Below are 15,952 nucleotides of genomic sequence, written 5' to 3'. Positions count from 1 at the left end.
AAATGGTTAGTTCTCAAACATTAAAACATTATTATGAATTGTAAGACTATCTGTGTAATAATGTTAGAGTATTTAATTGAACAACATTAATTTAATATTAAGGATAGACATTTCTAAATGGAACATACAATTTCCCTTGCAATATTTGTATGTATTGTGTCGAATCGTGTTCTACAAATTTCTCAGAGATTTTAATCCAAAGTATAGATCGTAATGGTACTTTTATTAAATGTAATTTGGACTATAATGAATTTTTATGAAATAATCCTTTACGTTTTTACGTTATAAAAAACAGTATTACTAGAAATAAAAGAAAAACCTCTGAATCTAAATTTAATTAGGAAAGAAGTATTATTTTGTAGGCGAAATTTAGATCAGAAGCGTTTAAATTGAGGTATGCAATGATACAATCAACATTTCTGGACCTCAAAGCCAAAGTGTATTGAATCACATGGACAACAAGTGGACTTAATACACTCTGACTTCAGGGTCCAGATTTTTGTATTCAAACAACATAGCAATCATTTATATCTCATTTGATTTATATATCAGGTTCTCTTTAATTCACATTGCAAACAATTTAGCTACAATGGACACAGTGCCTCATTATCTCATATTGTGAAGTACAAATGTACATATGTGCTGTAATAAAATTGCAAAGTGTAAAAACCTTCAAAATGTTAAAAGGGTTGAAACACACACGAATTAAAGTATGAGATAGTTATGCACTTAAGATTTCTTGAAGAGAATTATTGATTTCAATATGTCTGATTGTTAATAATAAAAAATACAATCTTTTATTTTTATTTATTAAATGAATGGACATTTGGAGAACAACTTTACAGTGCTTCCCATATAATAAAATATAAGTGTTAGTATTTCAGTATTACTCTGATCGTGTCATCAATGCTAAAGATATAATGTGTATGAATGAAATATGTAGTATGAGTTGTAAACTTTTAGATATTTCATTTGGCAACAGTAGCTAACATTCTATTTTTCTATAGATGTAAGAATATAAATTAAAAATGAGTCAAAGTGAATTCATGTGCCAAAGAAATATATATAATTAGTATACTTTTATGAACTATATTCATAAGAATATAATAGTAAGGAATTATCTGTTTAAAAAATTTCGAATTCTTAAACATGAATATGTGTTTAAAATTTGTTAATTTTATTTGCATTTATTTTTAAATTAACAAAAATATATATATATATGTATGTTGTTATTGCAATGGAGAATATTTTTAATCGCAAAACTTTTGTTCTCAGTATATTGTTTATTTTGTAGAAATTGTTACATGAACAACTCAAATTTTTAAGACAAATATAATGTTTGCATATTATTTGTGTATGTAATAAACATTACTGTTGTGTAAGGTATTAAAATAGGTAAATTGTTTTCGTAAAAAATGAAAAGAAATTTAGACAACAATCAAAGTAACCATCTTGATATACATCATGCTGTGACTATTGTAGAATTTGTTGTTGTATAAATATTATACAAAATTAATGTAATATGAATGGATAGAATACAAATACAGCAATGTAATAAGTGTAATTAGAAATTACTTTTTCATGTACTGTAATTACTTTCGATCGTGAAAAGTTTTATCTCATAGTTTGGGGATGAAATTCTTATGTTCTTTTAAATTTATTAGCAAATTGTAATCAATTCTTTGTAATGTTCTCAGGCATTATACATTTTGACCTTTACTATTTACTATTACAACATTACTGATAAAAAATTTGTAAAAAGATGTATCGCGTCATTTTAATAGAATATTCAATAATTTAGATACTTGTGAACTATACATGTAAAATGTTTAAAGAATAGTTGTGTAAAATTATAAATACTATATGAGAATGTAAGTACTTCATAGCTGTATATGTAAGTATTGTTAATTCATTTAGATAAGTATACAATTGTGATTGAATATTCAAAAAATAACCTTATATTAATTAAATAAACATAAAAAAAGCTGACATTTGTTTCAAAATATTCATATATTCTTGTTTTATTAACAAACAGTTACATTTTATTATTAATTTACTAAATACCACGATTCATATTTTCCTATAAAATGGATTAATTGGACTTGGTATAGGACTTGCTTTTAGCACACCCGCTAATGGCTTCTTGTTAGCATCGAAGGGAATAGACGGACTTTTGCGAACTTGTAGAATATATTCTGATGTATGTTGAGCAGTATTACGCTGAAGAGCTATTTTCACCCGCTTTTTTGAATTTAAATCATTATTATTTTTATACTGTTCTTTTAAACTAATTGATGTTTTCTGTAAAAGATATTAATGAATAATTAGTCAATTTAGTATATCTTTAAAATATATTTTAAAATATATTTATATAATGATACATGTTACTAATCTGTATAATATAACATGCAGAATATTACAAACTTTAGATAATAGTTGTAAGAAGCTTTTGTCATAAAAAATAGGGAAGATATATAATATAAAACTTACACTTTTTTCGTTTTCTAATTTTCTTAATACAGATTGTAGCCACGTTGGTTGTTTATTGTATGTATCATTTTTTTTAACAGTGTCATTTGTAATAGGTTTTTGAGGATCTTTTCTAACATCATTTAATGACATAGGCGTAGACAGGACTGCGTTATCGGAAACATCCCATTTACCGCAGACTTTAAGTTTGGTTTTCTTTTTTCTCTTAACTGGTGTAACAACATTTAACATGTTCGCAGTTGTACTTTTCTTTCCTTTCAATTTTATTTTCTTAGTATCAGTACCAGTTTTAATTGATGAATTTTTATTTAATGTACAATCACCATTTTGTACATCTACTTTAAGAGTGTTATGATCTTTTTCCTTTGCTTTTTGTTTTTTTTTCTTCGAATCAGGAATATTTGTATCTAAAATCTGTGAATTTTTTTGTGTTAAATTATCTTTAGTATCTATCTTATCATCGACTTTCTTTTTTTTCCTTGTAGGTTTTATGTCGTCTATCTTTATGGAATCTTTATCATTAACATCTTCGAAATCTTCTTCTTCACTAAATTCACTGCTTTCATCTTCTATCAACCGATCATTTAGTTTTCTTTTACGTTTCTTTTTTACATTATCAGAATGCAAGTCTTCTTCAAGTTTCAAAAGACGCACTGCAGCTGTCTTTGTATTCGTATCTTTTTTCTGTGTTTTCGGGGCTCTTATTTCTTTAACACCAAGTGGCATCTCGCCACGCGATAACTCTGTAAAACTGTCGGTGCGATTTGTTAAATAATGTATAACCGCGTTTGAAATAATTGTAATTTTAATTAAACAGTATTTAAATAATACTTACTCCTTGATAAGGCAACGTAATTGTCTACGTGACTGTGTTGTGGATGAAGAGTGAAATTTGTATTGTGTCAATAGTGTTGCAATCGCTTCAGCATTGAAAGGTATTTGCGGCAATTCAACATCTACCCTTCCAGCTCTCGGGTCTAATGGTTTCTCTGTATTAGTTTTCATTTTTTCTTGAAGAAAATTGTCTTCTTCCCTAATATCATTATCTTCTATATCTTCATCAGACATTTCGATTTTTTCCATAGCATCAATAGAACCAGCAGGAAATCCAGCCTATGTACAAAGAGTTACATTATTAGAAACAAAAGATCACACAATTCATTTGATATTGTACTTATTCTTAAAGTAATTTACTTTTAACTACTCACATCTCTCCAAGCTCTAAATTTTTCCATATAATCCAGACCAACATCTGACTGATAGATTAAATATTCAAAAATATGTTTCATAACATGTTTAATCTGTATTTCATCGTCCATAGTTATAAAATATGAAATGAATGGTTTAATAAACACTGTGATCGCCTCTTCTGATATGTCTCCACCACTAATCTACAAAATTTTAATTTTAATAAAATCTTGACACATAGTGTTTTACTTTTTTCACAAATGTTAATTTCCAAAGTGATATACCTTTGATAATTCTTCAAAAAACACTTCTGTTAGATGCATGCTAAAGCCAGGACACATTTTTTTGTCTACTAAAATCTTCTCAAGTATTTCAGAAATACCTTTAACCCATTCAAGGTCCCAGGACATTTCTTTACATTTTTGAAATGTTTGGCGAATTATTCTTCTAGTCAACTATAAATAGAATAAAATCAATAAACTTGATAAATGATAATATAAACTGCTGAAAAAATAAAATATTTTTTACAACTTACCATACAAAATTTGTCTAATCTGTATTGATCTATGCCATACCATTCAGTACCTAATGTTTTCAAAACACACGCAGTATAAAGTAACACTGCATCTTTATTATTGAAACAATGTACAATTTTACTAAGAGATTCCGCTAATTCTTCTTGAATTAAAGGTTTATCCGACATCCACATGCAATAATACAATCCTTTCCATAATCGCATGAAATCTGCTTCCGTAAATGCTAACAACAAAATACAGTTCATTTTAAAATGTACTCCACTAAAACCTTGTGTATCATATCGCACATGTATTTTCAAAGTGAATATGTTACAAAACTGAAAAATAACAATTTTTGAGTTATTACTGTGAGACAGTTTGATAGTCATCTTTTTTCTAAGCTCATAAATAATTTTTTATTTTTCCTAAGAAATATATTCTTTTTCAGTTGTATCACTTTCGAAATACATGTATGAAATGCTGTTAAAATAATTGTAACATAAATAAACAAGAAATATATACATAAAAATAAGTTACTTGAATATTTTAATTAATAATGTCATTGATAATCTTACCGAAAGAGCTATTCGAACGAACTGTCAACCATTTCCTTAAATTTTTCAGTACTTTATCTCGAACTTTTTTATCGTTACTCGACAGTAGTCGAGCAAATTTGATTTCTTGCGCAATAATTACTGTCTTTTTATTTTTTACATCAACAGAAGTTATTTGTTTCTTTGGCTCCTTATTTTTTACAATTTGTCGTGCAAATTTATGCGACGGTGCACGTGTACTCCGTTGTACCTTTTTTACCGCCATTCTCACGTATGTACAATAAATCGTTTTAAATACACAATTACTTTTGACACTTCAGTATTTAATTGTTCGTTTATAATTCATATTTCTCTTTTGCACGTGTTACGCCAGCACCCATTATCGTATTACACGCCGAATACTTCGACTTTTCGTCAACAACGTGTCGCTCGAAGCGCAACTTGCAATCGGCTTCGCTCACGGTATATCATGAAAGTTGTTTCAAACATGGTTTCAAATCGATTTCAGTTCTACCAATACAATAATTCCCGAATATCGTAATTTTCTTTTCAAGCAAATTGAATGAAAAGATTTATTAATTAGAATATTTTAGTTTTCTTCAGATTCCTTTCAGTTCGAGAAAACGAAATCTACACACCAGTCATGTTTAGATTATCCTAATTACACGTAATTATATTGATTAATCTTTTTAACCAATTACGGTTATTCGTTTAAACAGTTAAATGATTGAGCTTGCAGCAATTATGAAACTGATATCAAAACGGAAAATGTTAACACATAATTTTTGTTGCAGACTGTAAAATTATTTCAACATTGAACTGCATTATTGTACGTTCGAGTTTAATAAATTAGACGACAATGAATAAGGTATACATCTATAATATTTTTTTGTACTACGTATAACTTTTCGGCAAGTTAGATATTTTTTCGAAAAATTTAAACGACTAGCACTGTTTATAAACAGTATACAAATAAGTAAACCGTGGATTTTTATACAACTGCATACTTCCATAAACGCAGCTGAAAAAATGGAATCTGAATAAAAATTTGTTTCATCCTTCAAACATTAGTATTTGTACTTTACTTTTTGTAGTTTGTATATCTTGGTGTCTTGTGATTGTTTTCCTATTTAAAATTCCCATAAATGTATAAAAATCTATGGACTATGAATAAGTATAAATACATCTGTGCAAATATTATTTCCACGTTACTTTTTAGATGTCACGATATCCTTCAGATTGCAAGGTTTATGTGGGAGACTTAGGAAACAGTGCAACAAAGCAGGAATTACAAAATGCGTTCTCTTATTATGGATCATTAAGAAATGTGTGGGTAGCTAGAAATCCACCTGGATTTGCTTTTGTAGAATTTGAAGATGCTAGAGATGCAGAAGATGCAGTAAGAGGATTAGATGGGAGAACTATTTGTGGAAGACGAGCCCGTGTTGAATTGTCTAATGGAAAAAGATTGAGAGACAGGGGTTATTTTAAAAGAGGTTTTGGAAGACAGTTGCGTCCGGAAGACAGATGTTACGAATGTGGTGAAAGAGGTCATTACGCTAGAAATTGTCAACGTCATAGAAGTTCTCGTAGAAAGCGGTAAGTATATGATATATCTGTGGTTCATAAATTTTGATGGCATGCAAAAAAATAACAGACAAGTAAACAAGAAACATACAATGTGCTTAATATGTAATTTGATTTAAGATACCAATGCTTAAATGTACAATGTGACTAACATGTAATATCAAGCTCCATGTAAGGCTCAAATTTAAATTGTATAATAGTAATGTATTTAATCATTTTTTTTATATATTTAGTTAGTTAAATTATGTATTAATTTCATGGATTAATTATGTATTTTAAGTAACTTTTGCCAAATAATACACATGTATATTATATACGAATATTTTATAATAGATTAGGAGATTCTATACATCAAAACAAATCTGGTTAAAGTATTAAGAACGATACCGATGTAATACTGCCTGTTATTTATAGGAAAAATGGCTGAACAAGCGCACGTACAAGAAATGTGTTGCTACTGAGATTCTTGCGAGATTCGCCTTGGGTTCACTTTGTGACACTGCGTAGTTACAGCATAGAGCATCCATGTACTTTGGGTTTCCTTCTGCATACTACGAACAAAAAACGGAAACACGGCCGATGGAGTGGCTAGTTCTACGCACGATATTTCCAATGACATTCGACATCAGCCTAACATGAAAGTTTTATACACCACCATTTGTAATATCTTAAACATTCCTTGCTTATACTGCTGTTCGTCCGTAAATGTCCTAGCCACTCTTCGTCCATACGTCTTCGCGTGATTTCATCTGCATAAGAGCTCATCCTTTCTGGCATTAATGTTGTATATTATACAACTATCTACTATAAGCAGCTCTAAAAGATGGTATATAAATAGAATAGTCACACACAAGTTGAACAAAAGTTAATGGATATGTTTCCAAAATTAATACTTTATTCAAATTTTGACTTATGTATTGGCATTTAAGCAAATAAGAACAAAAAATAACAAGAAATAATATAGACAGTAAATGAGTAAGAATTTTCAAAAAATTATCATGGCTGTGACAAATTTAAATCTAAAGTAAATCATTATATTTTTTTCTGACTACTTGTCATAATTTTTGCAAGCCCCATTGTTGTATGAATCATTACTTGTAAAAAATACTAGAAATATCACGTACTGTTGTCTTAAAAAATCTTGAAGTAACAAAAGAGTGGTAAAACTTAAAGTTGCCAGGCAATAGCAATGTAATCATCGTTTTAATGTAACATTTATTACAGATCACACTCCAGATCGTATTCACGGTCGAGATCGCAATCAAGATCAAGATCTCGTTCACATTCACGGTCAAGATCAAGGAGTAAACGTTCAACATCTTCATCTCGTAGTCGCTCTTGTAGTAAAGGCGATTATAGCCGTAATAAACGGAAGTCTGATTCGAAAGATCGCAGTCCGCGTAAGATCAAATCTAAATCAGTTTCTAGATCTCGAAGCAGATAGAACGGTACGTAGATCTATTTAGAAATTTTTTAAAAATTGTATTTTGTTTTCATTGTTTACCGTACAAGATAATTTATTTCAAAGTTATTTATATATCATTTTATTATTAATAACCACCAATTACAATCTAAAGTACTAACATAAAAGTCTTTACGAGTACTTAACATTCAATTTAATACGTTCTTATCAAACTTGATACTTTCATTACAGAGAATACATTTAATGGACATACAACATGCAGTTCTCAGAAGCTGATAAATAAAGTTGTAAGGATTACACTCAATTTTCGAATACAGTTTTTATTATTTCTCTTAAGTTACGCTAAAACGCATTTCTTTTTTTAATAAGCAGTGTATATATGAGCAAAAAATTACATTTCTTTCATCAGCTTAAACTTCAACTTATATTTTTGTTCCGTATCTTAGAAAACAAAAATCATGATACACTGTGTTGTCTAATTATGTTCACGAAAATTTGTATTCAATAAATAATTTTTTAATACATATATAAACTAGCAACATTGCAATATCAAACGTAAATTTTTCTTAAAGGGAACTGATTATAAAAATTCTATCAAATAGAAAAGTTATGCTGAAATATAGCACTATATTTTTCAAATTTTTATCATAAATAAATTTGACAATTATTAATGTAAAGAAATTGTTTTAAAACGCTGTAATATCTCAACTACTGGCTTTAGAAATTCTTATTACATTGATAGATTTAAAATGTCCAACATAGAAAACGTAATTTCCGAATCTTGTAAGACTTATGCGTTTCACGGATGCAAGTGTATACCGTGTATGCAAGGAATGCCTACATTCCTACGAACCGACACCTATGTCTTTACGATGGATTGTGGAGAAGTAAAGGGAAGGCTTAAGAAGTGGGGTAAAGAGTTACGACTGGGGGATTGGTGACGAAAGGAGAGGGATAGGTAGCGATGTATGCAATTTTCTGTACACACGATCTTTTACAGCAGTCTGTTGAAAAGTCCTATGACTTGCTTGGAATGCTTTTTGTGAGCGTTACCACGCATAAAACATGTTGAAAAACTTACTGTGTCGACATATACTGTCATTTATTACTTTATAACTGCATTAACAATACAATGAATTCTGTTAAACTTATTATAACTGTATTCGACTTAATTTACGTTTTTAATTTTCTTTCATTTTTTCAATAAACATAAATATGTATGCAAACGTTTTTACCAAACTTTATTACTAATCACCTAATAATTTGGAGGTAATTAAGTAAAATCTTGTAACATTAAGTTGCAGATGTTTTATTATATTCGAAGTCTTACATTCAAAATAAAAAATTTGTTCTTATCAAAAGTACTTTTCTGTTTTAATAATTTTGAAAGAAATAAAAGAATCCAATACACTGAAAAATGAAAAGAGCAATTTTTTCTGCAAATTAGTTAAAATATAGAATAAACCTGTTTTACGTGTGAATACTTTCAAAAAAGAAATATTTATAAATGTTCAATTAAAAAATGCTTCCAAACTTTTAAATGGTACGTGCTGAAATTTCCAAGGCCTTACTTTGTACTCACTCAAAGTTCAATAGGAGTATAATGAACGAATTAACGAAAAAATGGGTCATCAGTGAAATTCAAAAACTTCCTGTAATCTATTCCCACCAGTGAAACCAGCTCATTTGATTTTTAGTCACGCTTCCGATTTGTGAAACCCTTTCACGCATCTACAATTACCGTTTTCATACAAAGCATGTCCTCCTCGCAATACTTAACAAAGAAAAAGTAGAAATAAATAATACTCGCACATGAATTATTTAAATCGAAACATCATCTCGCGAAAAGTGTAAAACATGGAAGACTACTGTATTTATTGCAAAAGAAAATGAAGCTAAATTTTGAATTAGATACCAAGTTAAAAATATTCTTTATTTATAGTCTTGAATAAATAAAACAGAAGAAACATACGGCTATTATTTGAGTATAAATAAAAGGTTGTTCTTTAGTAAAAAATAGTAGATATAATGAAAGTAGAGTGAAAATAGAACATCTGTTGCACAAATCTGATTGAAGTACACAAGCCACTTAAAAACGAGAAGTAGCGTCGAGTCCAATTTCTCGAGTATCATCAAATCTACAATGAATTCCTCGGATGCACCGCATACAGTAGGGTTTCAAGAAGTGGGGTAGGGAGCAAGGGTGGGGAAAGTTAAGAACAAGTTAAGAAGGGGAAGCATAGAGAGATCCGCAGCGACGCTTCGTAAGCAGACTCATTTGGTTTTCGGTCACGTATTCGTGATTCTTTGCTCCGTGTGTGAATCGTTTCTACTCTCGTATTCACGCGCAGGCATAATCTGTACATCTCTCATATCTCGATCGTGTGATCGGCAATCACCGCCAAGCGTCGAGAAATGAACTAGCAGGTGTTTCGAATCACAAAACGAGAGAAAAGAAGAGTACGAAAGAGAGGCAATAATGACCACGGCAAAGTAGATCACGGTGCAAGGCTATCCTCCTGTTAAAAGGCGTCGAGCCAATTACGAGGGAATCAGGCTCAATTAAAAGGCGGGCAACAAATCGTCGCGATGACTGCCGCGTACACGAACGATCCCATAAGCCAAGAGCCGAGCGCAGAGAAGACGACTCCGCTGGCCAATAAATCGTCGCACAATAAGAAAGAGCAAACAGCGCGCGAAGGAAATACCGAAATCGCTGCTGCGGAAATGACGAAGCTTGCAACAGGTGGCCAGGATCAAGAGGAAATCCCCGTTAATCACGAGGGGCCATCCCTTTCCATGCCAGTTGACACGATCGCCGACCAGAAGGACAAAGATGCCTCGGACTCCAAGAAATCTTTCGAGGATGATGATTTCTCGGAGGGAGATGAGAGCAACATTCCTACGACCGATGATAAACAGAATGCAGTCGCCGATACGTCTGAAACGAGAAACGACAAGCTGATAGATCGTGACTCGAGTGCTTCGATATCCTCCTATCCGATCGCGTCGTCGAAGCTCGACGCGTTCCTCGTCGAGAATAACTCCGAAAACGCGACATTGGGAACACGTGGTGCCGATCGTTCGTCCTCTGACAACTTAAGGATGCAAGAATTGCAGAGCTCTATCGAGAACCTTGTTAAAGAGACGAGCAGTTTTTCGAATGGCTTCGTCGCGCGTAACGAATCGACGGATGGCGCGGGTGTACGAGACGTTTCGGAAGAAATATGCGACACGGAGGGCGAACTGAATTTTCACGAAGCTGTACGCGCTGGGGACGCCAAGTGCGTCGCGGTGCTTCTTGCGAGGGACTCCGTGCAAAACCTGGACGAACCGGATTGGAATGTCTCGGGCGATCCACCCCTGCTGGTGGCTGCCACGAATCATTGTTTGCCCGTCCTTAGGTAAGAAATAGCGATACTGATATAGTACACGAAACCTTGAGTTTTCGTATGGTTAAACGCAGTTAAACGCATTAACCCATTGGGAGCCAACGTTGTGTAAATGCAATATTTCACTCGCTATTTTTTTTCGGATAATTAACATCGTTCAACTCTGTTTTTTAATTTTATTGTTGTGAAAGGGGATTTCAATGGTTAGCTTAATATTTTCTTCATTGCTATTTTTTCCTTTCTGATCTATAGATTCTATGTCTTGATAATTATTGTAAAAATTGAAGTATTTATGACATTAGAGTAAATCAATTGTTTGTATGTCAGAGTTGTTTTGGTGAAATAATCCATAAGATATATAATGTAGAGAATGTACATATTTGTTTTTGAACAACGTTACGTTTACACATCTTTGGGCCTTAATGGGTTTGAACCCTTCATCTGCAACGTGGTTTACGACCCAGATCATTTTCGTTTTTGAATCTTCTTCTGCTTGGTTTAAAAAGTTAAAAAGAATTCCATAGTATTCTAAATCATTTTTTTAGATTGTTTTAAATATAAAAATATCAAACTGCGTGAGCGTAATTCGTAGAATGCGCCAATAAAACTAATGTTGCAGACGAAGAGTTTTTTATTGAAAGAATCACGTTTTTAATTGATACTTCGTGAGAATTATTTTTTTAATAAAAGTGAATTTCACAGTCATAAGAAGATATTTCATAGAAAATAGTACAAATATTGGTAAAAAAATTCTACAATTCGCTCTGTTTTACTATAGGTAGAAGGGTAGTATGTTAGATAAAACAATTTAAAATCATTAATTTATGAATATTGAAAAAGTGAACCTATATTCAACAGCAGTCTTTTTGGTTTACTTACGAATTACTATAAATGATAAAAATATTTTTTTTATTATTAGTAATCTGGTCTGTTACAAAATTAATATCCGACATTTCTTATCCATGAACATCTAATTTCAGCGAACTAATTTTATCGATTTTATATGGAATTCTAATTTTGACCACTCAATCTCGGTGGGGAGTTTGCTGACGCCGTAAAAAGTATCCGAACATCGGAAATCGTCATTCATGAAATATTCGTGAAAACCGTTTTCGCTGTATATGCTTCGCGCCTATACCTTTCCTACCATATTGAAACCAGATGTTCAAAGACAGACTGTTCTCGAAAGAATTTTAAGATTATCTTCTTTTACGAGCTTGCACGTTGAAAAATGTTTTACACGTGAAACCTGTATATTTCTTTTACAAAGGATAACACAAAATTATCATTACCTGATAATGTTATTTTGAACATCAAATTAATGTTAAACATCAGCATCTCTTCAATTTTGCTATTAATAAAAATTTGGAAGTTTCATATAAACTTTTTAAAAGCTAAACTATCCATATATGGGGTATAATCAACCCCATTCTGTAAAAATCGTAATTTTGTTTACGAGCTATGTAATTAATAGTCACTTTTCGAAAAATTGAAAAATTTACTTCTATGGTTAATCTTATACTAAACATTTCATCGTTAGATTTCTTTACACTTCTTTATAGTTTCACTCTAAAGTGGATATCCACCTTATAATGAGCAATTTTATAAAAGTATGATTCAACAAAAATTGAAAATCGGTTGAGTCAATTTTTGAATAATTCTAAAATTCTGATTTATAGTTTATTACTAGCGAACGGATGTGATCCAGCTGTGCGTTCTCCGCGCGGCGAGACAGCCCTACACAGAGTGATCTTAAATGGAGGCCCAGGAAATGTGTTACAATTCGTAGGAGAACTGCTAAAATATGGTTGCCCGCCAGGCGTTAAAGAAGCCGGCGGTGGATTGACCGCATTGCACATATTAACTCGGCAATTAGCGCATGCTCAAGGATCAAAGAATCTCCACCACAATTTCGACGCGGCTTTGAAGACGCTTGATTTATTGGCTCGTGCTGGTCCTGTTAACGCGAAGGATCATCAAGGCCGCAGCGCGCTTCACATATTAGCCTCTTCCACTATCTTTGGTACAATCTTATTCTTACAAAGTATTGAGATTTGGGGTTCCACAAGCATTATTTTACTTTTATGTCTCTTTACTTTAGTGCTATATCCTCTCCAAGAATAAATTGCAGGTACATAATTACAGAACATGAAGTTATTAAGTAGACTGTTTTTTTGTAAAACATTCTTACCGTTTTGAGGTTTCTAGGTGTAAGTCGAGCCCTCTTAAAAGAAATTTCCACAGTTACACAGGCATTGCAAGTAACTTCATCAGAGGATCTGGTTTAAGTGAAAAAGCCTTAAATCTCTAATTGTATTTTGTAAAATAATGCTAAACACTCTGCTATCTCAAGTCTCAGTTAGTTTTGTAAGTCAGTTGGTTAAAACAGAATTGCTCTTTACAGATAACAACCACAGGACAGAGATTGAATCGTTGATTGAGACTCTGTTGGCTGCTGGCGCGGATCCGTCGCTGAAGAACGATCGTGGAGAAACTCCTTTACACGAGTGTCTTGAGTGCGGTGCTTTGAACACCGCGTTTTTACTCATATCCCATACACCGACTGGCATAATGTCACGCTATGGCGAAACCCCCTTGCACATTGCCTCTAGAAAAAACTACGCCGACATGGTAGCGAAATTGTTGGAACATGGGGAGGATCCTAGTGTACAAGATGCTGGTGGAAACACGCCATTGCACCTAGCTTCTGCGAGGGGATTCCATCAAACTGTTTCTTTGTTAGTTACGTCGCCTCTCGCGCAGTTGGAGAAACTCAACACTGAAGGATTGACTGCCCTTCAAGTAGCCGCGGAAAGCGGGTTTGTTAATGCGGTGAGATTATTGCTGAAAGCAGGCGCGGACCCAAGTCAAACAATACATTATTGCACGACAACGCTTCATCGTCATCCTGATATTTCCATTTTAATTGATCATGAATTGAGTAGACGTCGTCAACTCGCTGCCTGATTATTCCTGTATCGATTCACGTTAATAGTTTATTGATTTAGTAAATACAATCAATGTTTATTGACGGTAATAAAAATTAATATGATTTCTAACAGAGAAGCTATTTTCTTGATGACATTATTAGCAAGTCAATTATTGTGTTGATTGTGTTACTATAAATTGTTACTGTGCTATTGAAAGCGAGAAATTAAAAATACATAATGATATAAAAATGCTAGCATTTGTTCTTGATGCTACAATTTATCATATTTTATATTAGAGGAACTGTTCATTACGTTAAATTACTGTAATTCGTATTTTTTCTAGTAACATAAAAACATTTAATATCTTTTAGGTAATTTTAGTAATTTAAGTAACTTTAGTAATTTAGTAATTTAAATTGACTATGAAGTAATTTAATAGTCGATTTAATATTTGTTAATTTCTTTAGAAGGTGTATTTCATTGTTACATTTAGAATCTATGTCATATGAAAGTTATGTGCATAACATTCTCTGAATAACTGTAAATCATTGAGTCCAATATTTTCATAGAGTAAGAAGACTTGAAAGTTAATAGATATTATAGAACTCGGTGATTTAATGGAGTATTCAGAAATACAAAGTATAATTTAGTTTACTTGAATATGTGTGAATTTTCGTAACAAAATTTTACTGCCATTCATATGGGCTGTGGATACCCTTCTTTGTTGTTGAATTATAAATATTAGTATTTGGTTGTTGCTCAATATTAACTAGTATACAATTACTTGAAGCTAGGGCAGAAATAATTAACGTTCTATGTATGCCATGTTTCCTGGCTGTGGATAAAGTGCATTTTAAAGACTGTGTGATACTGAAATATACACTTTAAATAGGAAAATGTTAACAAGCATTGTTTTATTAAACATACCTATACACCTTATATTGTTTATCTAAAAGAAACAAATACAGTAACTGAAATAACATGTATATTTTATATGTAATATACATAAATCATTATAAAGAGGGAAGTAATGGAATAATAATGCTTCTTTTATATACAAGTATGTATAAAACAATTTGAAGTGAATTTTTATTCAAATATAACTTGATAATAACGTAATATATGTAAACAAAAGTTGCGTAACGACTTCAAAATGTAGAGTGCAGATTACAATTTTGTCCTGCAACCTAAAGATTATACAAAAATAAATGTTTTGGTATTTTTTAGAACATCAATGTATCCTTTAATTGCAATTTAAAATAGAGGAAAGTACAGTGTAACCAATATTCCATTCCAACGATGTACATTATTAATTCTTCAACTCTCATATTTTTAGTTGAAAATAGATGTGTTAACAGTCTTTCAATAACAAGTGGAAATTGAAGTAAAACTATTCAAATATCATTTTATTTAAAAAAAAGTCAGTAGGAAGAACTTGTATGTAAAATGTATAAACAATTATATTCTTAATATATTATAAACGGAGAGTAGTACAGTTTATATTTTTAAAAGAATTGTGATTTTCAAAATTTCATGAGAACATAAAGAATTAATTAGCCGATTATTTTATACTTTGATATACTACTTTAACTTTAGCAATTTTAATATTTGTAGTTTGATTATGACAGTCGAAGAATTAAATAGTTCACAGCCATCACATTCGGTACTTGCACATTCAGCGTGCTTGCTTAATCTGTCGTTGCGCCACGCTTATTTACAACTTCTGCCCGTCGATGACATTGCACATTTTTATAAATTGCTATGTAAAAATTGCTTCTTTTTCTTTCATATATGTGACATTCAAATTGTCTAATGCAATATTCTTTTTTAAAATGAATTAGACCTTTATCTTGTAAAATGGTCGTGATAACTT

At 31.4% G+C, this 15,952-nt stretch overlaps 3 protein-coding genes across 5 annotated transcripts; 2 read left to right on the top strand and 1 right to left on the bottom strand.

Moving 5' to 3' along the window:
- Positions 1-1,498: 1,498 nt before the first annotated feature.
- Nnp-1 (Ribosomal RNA processing protein 1 homolog Nnp-1) lies at positions 1,499-5,193 on the bottom strand. Its single transcript, XM_076375315.1, has 7 exons — positions 4,769-5,193; positions 4,214-4,437; positions 3,963-4,133; positions 3,699-3,881; positions 3,326-3,603; positions 2,491-3,241; positions 1,499-2,301 (listed from the first exon to the last, which is right to left on the bottom strand). The coding sequence occupies exons 1-7, from the start codon at positions 5,010-5,012 to the stop codon at positions 2,071-2,073; spliced, it is 2,082 nt and encodes a 693-aa protein (XP_076231430.1). The 5' UTR covers positions 5,013-5,193; the 3' UTR covers positions 1,499-2,070.
- Positions 5,194-5,278: 85 nt separating this feature from the next.
- On the top strand, positions 5,279-8,983 carry LOC143188759 (serine/arginine-rich splicing factor 7). Of its 3 annotated transcripts, none has more exons than XR_013003573.1 (5): positions 5,279-5,414; positions 5,542-5,615; positions 5,967-6,346; positions 6,749-6,861; positions 7,559-7,693. XR_013003573.1 is itself a non-coding variant. In XM_076393187.1 (5 exons), exons 2-4 carry the CDS (start codon positions 5,607-5,609, stop codon positions 7,776-7,778), a joined length of 609 nt encoding a protein of 202 aa, XP_076249302.1. In that variant the 5' UTR covers positions 5,279-5,414; positions 5,542-5,606; the 3' UTR covers positions 7,779-7,782; positions 7,989-8,983. The 3 variants fall into 3 exon arrangements, 1 of the variants encoding a protein (XP_076249302.1); XR_013003572.1 differs by having other exon boundaries at positions 6,749-7,160; positions 7,559-7,636; XM_076393187.1 differs by lacking the exon at positions 6,749-6,861 and adding an exon at positions 7,989-8,983 and having other exon boundaries at positions 7,559-7,782.
- Positions 8,984-9,994: 1,011 nt separating this feature from the next.
- Positions 9,995-14,338, top strand: LOC143189018 (uncharacterized). The gene is made up of 3 exons (XM_076393607.1): positions 9,995-11,161; positions 12,829-13,172; positions 13,554-14,338. The coding sequence occupies exons 1-3, from the start codon at positions 10,347-10,349 to the stop codon at positions 14,114-14,116; spliced, it is 1,722 nt and encodes a 573-aa protein (XP_076249722.1). The 5' UTR covers positions 9,995-10,346; the 3' UTR covers positions 14,117-14,338.
- Positions 14,339-15,952: the final 1,614 nt, after the last annotated feature.

Source organism: Calliopsis andreniformis, chromosome 3 (assembly GCF_051401765.1).
Source record: "Calliopsis andreniformis isolate RMS-2024a chromosome 3, iyCalAndr_principal, whole genome shotgun sequence".
NCBI lineage: Eukaryota > Metazoa > Arthropoda > Insecta > Hymenoptera > Andrenidae > Calliopsis > Calliopsis andreniformis.
Note: the sequence above shows the minus strand (reverse complement) of the source record. Positions and strands in the feature narration are given on the sequence as shown.